Consider the following 7,032-nt stretch of genomic DNA (forward strand, 5'->3'; position numbering starts at 1 on the left):
GGAGAAAGGCACCATCTCCAAATCAGCGAGGCCGCTCCTGGGCGGAGGGAACCGACGCGATCCGAGAAGTTTCAGAGGGCAGGCAGAGTAGTGAAGGGCCAGGATCGAGAACTGAGGGGCGGGAGGACGCCTGGCTGGCAGAGGTTTCGGGCAGGGGCTGTCTTGTTCACTTAGTGCTGGCACAAAATCGGCGTGCATTACCGATTCCTTGGAGGCAGGCTTCAGCGGGTCTGAGCCCCGGTTAATCGCGGACTTAGCTGACATTCACACGTGTCAGTTTACCTGATAGGAAGAGCCCGGCGGAAAGGGCAAGCAGCGGCGCGCGCCCCGCCCGCCCGAGGCCCGCACTGAGGGTGCGCAGACCGCGGCCGCCTTTTACGACGGGTCGGAAAGTAGCGGCCGCAGCCAGCGCTGGACCGAGCCGGGACACTATGGGGGTGAGGGGAGGAGACCCGCCGCCGGGGCATGGAGGGGCAGGTGGAGAGGACCTGGGAAGCAGGAGCTCGCGCCAGAAGGGAATGAGGGCGTGGGCTAGCGCTCAAGGAGGGGAGGCAGAGCTCGCGCCCGGAGGGGGAGGGAGGGGCGAGGCGTGCGCTCGTGGGGCCGCGCAGGCGCGCTGACACAGTCGCTGTGGCCCTCCCTCTCCTCTCAGAAAATCGCGCTGCAGCTCAAAGCCTCGCTGGAGAACGTCACCAACCTCCGGCCAATGGGCGAGGACTTTCGGTGGTACCTGAAGGTGCGGCTGGAGGGCGGGGCCCTTGGACAGGGAGAAGGGAGGAGCATCCGAGAGGCAGTGGCCTTCGTCGGGGTGCCGGGTAGGGGCACCTGGGGCCGGCCCGGCCAGAGGTGGCCCGTTCTGATCTCGGTACTGAACGGGAGCTTTCTCTTCGGCCGCATGAGAAATACGTAACCAGACATCAAGTGTTCGGCTTTTTTTCTGGTTAGAATTTTAGGTTTGCTTTTTAAAGTGTATTGGTTCATCTTTAATTGGCAGTGTTGGAACTCTTCCTTTTGTAATTTTTCCGTCTGTTAAATATTTCGTGGTCTTACTAAACAGACACTAAATGAAATATTACTTGAAGGGACCTTGTGATTACTTAATAAGGTGAATAATTTCTCCTTTGGTTTTATTTGTTGATTTGATATTATTTTTTGTGAAATAGTTCAATTTTGTGCATAATTCACCCTTCCCTGTCCCACACTGGTAAATCTGATACCCTAGTGTCATGGTCTACAGAGGTCCTCCTCTTACCCAAACAGTTTGAGGTCCTTCACTATTCCATATCTCAGAGTCTCTGCTTTATTTTCCTCCTAGTCTAAATGACAGCATTCTTCTGTACGTGTCAAAAGCCCTATCCTTCAAGAAGCCACCTCTGCCCACTTTTATTTCCAAGTATTTTGAAGCCTGAGTGCCAGGGCTTATTTGGGGAATCAGTGTTTTTTGGCTTTAAGAAGCACAGAGTCTGCTGAAGGAAACAGAAAAATAGTAACACAGATTGACTAGTACCTGCGGGCCTGGGGGAATGCAAACAAGCTCCGAACCACACAGAGTGGGTGGGGGGCCTGCTGTGGCCATTTCTGTACCACACAAGCCTTGAATCACCAGCCAGACCGGGCACTTCTGGGAGGGTGGGTTTGCCAACATGAGAAACAACTTGACCTGTCCTTTACCCAGAGATAAGTGTGGTTATGTCTTTGTTGGGGCTGGTTGTAAGGATGAAGTGAGATTGCCAATAAGGAGGTAGGTTATGGGCCTGCCCACCTCACACTGTTCTTTTCCTTCCCTCAGTATCTGCCCAACTGAGCCAGCTTTTTTACTAATACTCTTTTTTCCTCCCAAGATGAAATGTGGCAACTGTGGTGAGATTTCAGAGAAGTGGCAGTACATCCGGCTGATGGTAACTGTTCCCCACCGCCACCATACTCCCAAACATATGTACACCTCTGGGCAGGAATTGGGGAAACTGGCCCTAATCTCTGCAGCCTTTTGGGCCCTGCTTTTTTGTGGTTTGGGAGGGTAGGCATCAGTGTGATCAGCACTGGGAACAACAGGCATCTTTGGGATGTGAAGCAGAGTTCAAAATTAAGGGGAAGCCCTTTCCTCATTCTCAGGAAGCCTCCCTGGATTCTTGTCCTAGCAAGTCACTCCCCCCTCTGGGTCTTGGTCTCTTTAGCTGGATAAGTAGCGGGACTGGATCTCTTCAGGACTCTAGCATTTAACTGATGTGTGATAGAGGTTCTGTTTGCTCTTTGCCAGGACAGTGTGGCCCTGAAGGGTGGCCGTGGCAGTGCCTCCATGGTCCAGAAGTGCAAGCTGTGCGCACGGGAAAACTCCATTGGTAGGTCAGGCCAAGAATACTGAGTTCTGCGAGGCTGGCCCACAGCTTCCTCGTACCAGACCAAAAGCAGCCTCACGTTATCTATGGTGGACTCAGGCCTAAGGTGCTGAAGCCTGTGCAGGGATCTCCTTTTCCTGGTGCCACATCTGGGTACCTGGGTGGGGCCAGGGTATGGACTCAAGTCAACTTTGTCTTCTTTTTTATGTTTCAGAGATTTTGAGCAGCACCATCAAGCCTTACAATGTAAGTTTGCTGCTGTGGCAGCAGGTGTGGTGGGGTTGAATTTAAACTGGGAGCTAGGAGGGTTGGGTTCTAGAATTACATCTGCATCAGAGTGACCTGCCACAAGACATTCACTCACATACTTAGTTTTCATTCACTCAGTCATTTATGTACCATACACTGAGTGCTTGGTAGGCAGAAGACTCATGAACGGGCTACTGCAGAACCTTATAAACTGTGGGCTGTGGGAGCTCAGGGGACTGCTGACCCAACCGAGCTGCTCAGTTTGCATCACTGAGAGCACTTGCCCTGTCTACATTTTAGGGGACTAGCAAGCCTTCTCTGAAACTATAGGTGGGATAGTCCTTGGGTGCATCCTGTATCGTGAGAGCATGGATGTTATTGGATAGTTATTCGATACTACATAACAAGCCCAAAGGCAAGGGAGGGGGTGTATGCTTTGAGTCTGTTTATTTAAAGAAGGGCAGTTATTTGTATTCACTTATTCCTTATCTGACATTTCCTTAAAATGTCTGAATTGTGCCAAATTCTTGGCTTTGTCTTGAAGTTAAAGAGAAAATTAAGTGAGGACTTGTCCTCAAGTAAATCATAATCTAGTGGAGCAGACCAGCAAACAAAAAACAAACTAGGGCCCAACAAGAAGTGCCTCACCAGTGCTAGACACATGGTTGGTGTGCAGGAATTTATTTTAAGGTAAATGACAGGAAGAGAGTGAATATATGGGTATGGCACTTGGGGTCTTTGGGCCTGTGGGTCAAGTAGACGTGAATTTTCTGGCTACCCACCCACCAAGAGGTACTGTTCCACGTTCGTATGCCACATCAAAGGCTCTAGGTCAGCCCTCCGCCCTCGAAGCACAGCAGATGGTTAGCTAAAGGCTTTATGGCTGTGTGTACCAGGCCTGTTTGGATGATCTGGAGACCTTATAGCTTAACATTCTGTTCATATTTTTGGTATTGATAATTTTTATCTATCATTTATTGAGCATAGTGTCAAGTACTGTTCTTGGACACTTAACACATATTTCAGATTCTCACAATAAACCTGTAGAGGTTTCCTCAGCCTTGTTTTGGGCCTGGAGGGGAAGAGAGGCAGAGCTCAGCCTCACAGCCAGGCAGGCTGATCCCAGAATCCGCACTTTTCTGCAGCAGCCACGTCCACGGAAAGCTCATGGGAGGCAGGTGCCCAAGGCTGGCTTCTTTTAAGAAGGGAATGAGTTGTTCCCAGGTCCCATTCTAGGCTCACAGGGGCAGTAAGGGCCCACTTGGCAGGAAGGGCAGGGGCCATGGGGTCATCCTGAAGGCGCATTTGGGCTTACCTCCTCAACACGCTTCCTTTCTAGGCTGAAGACAATGAGAAGTTCAAGACAATAGTAGAGTTTGAGTGCCGGGGCCTTGAACCAGTGGATTTCCAGCCCCAGGTGTGTGTGTCTTCCTGGGGAACCTGTATTTCTGGGGAAGGGGTGTATAAAGTGACAGCAGAAGTGTGCTTCCTACAGAGATCATGGACCAGGAATGGCTGTCACTTACTAAGTGGCCACTCTATGCTGGGCACCATGCCCATCACTTTTCCATGTTAACTTGTTTAATCCTCACAGTAACCCTATGAAGCTATTCATCCTATTCTTCAGATGAGGAAGGAACTTCAGAGGTTTTGCGACTTGCCCAGGGTCACACAGTAAGCAGTGGGGCTGTAATTTGAACCCAGGTCTGTCTGACTCCAGAGCTAGTGCTTGTCCCCCTTTATTTGTTGCAGCTTTTCACCTCACAACAGATCTGTGAGGTAGGCAGAAGAGAGAGCACTGTCATCCCCATTTCATAAATAAGAAAACTAAGGTCCAGGGAGGGAGTGACATGCCCAGATGCTTCAGCAAAGCAGCAGTAGCAGAAGACTTTACCCCATGCCTCCTGCTTTCTGGTCCAGGGCTGTGATTTGGAGGAACCACTCTGGTCCCGGGAAGGCTGCCAGGTCCTGGAAGCTCAGCAGTTACTCCAGAACGGCTGCTCACACTGCATCTCTGTCCTCCATCTCAAAGGCTTTGCAAGACCAGCAACCCGGCCAGCCCTCACATGCCAGCCCAGTGCCTCCTTTTCCCGAGACTAACTGCTGCCTTCCTGTCCCCTGTAGGCTGGGTTTGCTGCGGAGGGTGTGGAGTCAGGGACGGTGTTCAGTGACATTAATCTGCAGGAGAAGGTACGAAGCTTGGGGGCCTTGCAAGGTGCTGTAGGACACCTGGTGGGAATTACCCTTTTGGTGAACAAGGCTCAGCAATGGAAAGCGGACTCTGCATTTTTGTGCTTTTTGTTGGTGATTTTAGTATTTAAATGGCCCAAGTGTAGTACTGTCTGCGGGCCTGCGCTATCTGGCTCTGTTCAGGGTCATACATGTTCATGAATATCTGAGATAGAGCCTGAGCTGGGCCGTTTAAGTACCAGTTCTCTCTTCACTGTCCGTTTCTGCCTTGTGAGGCTAACATTGCCACTTTATTTCACAGGACTGGACTGACTATGATGAAAAGGCCCAGGAGTCTGTGGGAATTTACGAGGTCACCCACCAGTTTGTGAAGTGCTGAACTCTTTCTGCAAACTTGCCCTGAGGGACTGAGAAGGGACAAAGTCCTCTAAGCAGCAGAGCCCACCGAGGCCAGTCCCCTCTTCCATTGTCTCCTTGCAGCTGTACCAAACCTTCCCAGTCTGCATGCGGGGCTCTGTCAGAGCTTCCCAAGCCCCACCAATAAAGCCCCTGTCTGTGCCGAACTGGTGCATGAAGGTGGAGTCAGGTAGCAGCCACTCCCTCCACAAATGAGTACTCACACTGGGGGTCTTTGCCTGCTTCCTGGCACCTTCTCTCAGATTTAAATCATGCGCCTGGTCCAATTTGTAAAATATGCAGGAGAACATGGCTCCTAAGATCTCTCTGGCTCGTGGGGAGTGAGGTCAGCCCAGATCAAAGGTGTAAAAGCCAGTGGCACAAGGGCAGCAGAGCCCATGGGATGATGCCATGAGACCAGCAGTCCTCAGCCAAAACACTGCAGTGACCAGCTTAGCTCTCAGGTAAACCCAGCCATCTCTGTTAGCTGATATCACTTCATATTCCAGAGCGAAAAGGGACTTCAGAGGTCAGCACTCCTGGCATGTATCTACTTTACAAAAGAGCAGATGGTTATCAGGTCTCTGCTCACTTGCTGTGATTGAACTCCATGCCCATCAGGAGAGTCAGTGTGAAAGTTCTTTATTCTAAATCAGCCTCTGTGGTCCTTGTAGCTCCTGCTGGTCCTGGTTTGTCCCCTTGTGACCACACTTATATGTTGTTCTGCCCTCAGACAACCCTTTGGAGCTGTGAAGACAGCAGTCACAGCCCTCAAGTCTCATGAGCCTGCTTCCCTGGTCAAGATCCCCCATGCAGTAGACAGAGTTGGTCAGTGCATACTGAGTCACGAGGGGACGCTCATGCCTTCACACTGGCTGGCGAACCCACCATTTGGAAAACCTGTTACCAGGGACCTCATTTCTCCAGTGTTTCGCTGGAGGCTGGAATTCTTAGGAAGCAAAAATTAGTATCTTCATTTCCCATTTCTGGGAGTGGGAATAGGTCTGCCCACTCCCAAGCTTGTGAGGCTATAGGAAGGGGATCTTCAGGTTCTAGGCAAAACTGACCATGCCTAGGGTGGCAAGGAGGTGCCTACCTTGTCCCCTCTGAAGTCTGGCAGTCACATCGTGTTTCCTCTAGGTCCCCTACGTTCCTGGCCCCCTGGGTTCTTTTGTGCACCTAACAGGGCAGGGCTTCTTCAGTCCTCTCTCAGCCAGCCTTTGCCCAGTGGGTCCAGTCCACTGCCTACCTGGGAAGCAGATAATACAGGAAACACTGGGCTGGGTAAGCAGCCTTTCTGGTTTTTAGTCTTGGTACCAGCAAGTGTGTGTTAAAGCTCATAAAGGGCAAACACTAATGGGATCTCAAGGTTTTCTTTATATTTTAAGTTATTTTCTCATCTTTCAGGAAATAGGGAGGAGAACCCAAGTAATCATTAATACATTAAAGAAAAAATGAAATAGATTATGTTAATAGATGGGAAAAAAGTATTCAGTAAAATTCAACACCCATTAACAACAAAAACAAGCCAGAGAACTTAATCAAACTAGGAACAGGAGGGAACCTCACAAAAGCTATCTACAGAAAACAGAGCAAATGCCATGTTTAATAAATGACAAAATGTTTGAAAAATTCCATTTCAGGTGAGATGAGGATGCCCTCAAACACTGTTTCAATTCATCATTGTGCTGGAGGTCCCTAACAGTGCGATAAGACTATAACAATGAAAGGATTGGAAAGGAAGAAAAAAACCCATTTTCCTCAGATTATGATTTTCCACTAGAAAAATCCAAAAGAATTAACAGGTGCTGGATTTAAGATCAACATACAGAAATTAAATGCATTTCAATGCACTAGCAAC

The 7,032-nt window shown here is 49.8% G+C and overlaps 1 protein-coding gene across 3 annotated transcripts; it reads left to right on the forward strand.

The window, feature by feature from the left end:
* Positions 1-328: 328 nt before the first annotated feature.
* Positions 329-5,338, forward strand: CZIB (CXXC motif containing zinc binding protein). 3 transcript variants are annotated; one of them, XM_045547984.1, is made up of 8 exons: positions 329-437; positions 653-736; positions 1,842-1,898; positions 2,258-2,339; positions 2,551-2,582; positions 3,925-4,002; positions 4,710-4,775; positions 5,077-5,338. In XM_045547984.1, exons 1-8 carry the CDS (start codon positions 432-434, stop codon positions 5,152-5,154), a joined length of 483 nt encoding a protein of 160 aa, XP_045403940.1. In that variant the 5' UTR covers positions 329-431; the 3' UTR covers positions 5,155-5,338. The 3 variants fall into 3 exon arrangements, with proteins under 3 accessions (XP_045403940.1, XP_045403942.1, XP_045403941.1); XM_045547986.1 differs by lacking the exons at positions 329-437; positions 653-736 and adding an exon at positions 778-940; XM_045547985.1 differs by lacking the exons at positions 329-437; positions 653-736 and adding an exon at positions 961-1,105.
* Positions 5,339-7,032: the final 1,694 nt, after the last annotated feature.

This window comes from Lemur catta, chromosome 3 (genome assembly GCF_020740605.2).
Source record: "Lemur catta isolate mLemCat1 chromosome 3, mLemCat1.pri, whole genome shotgun sequence".
Taxonomy (NCBI): domain Eukaryota; kingdom Metazoa; phylum Chordata; class Mammalia; order Primates; family Lemuridae; genus Lemur; species Lemur catta.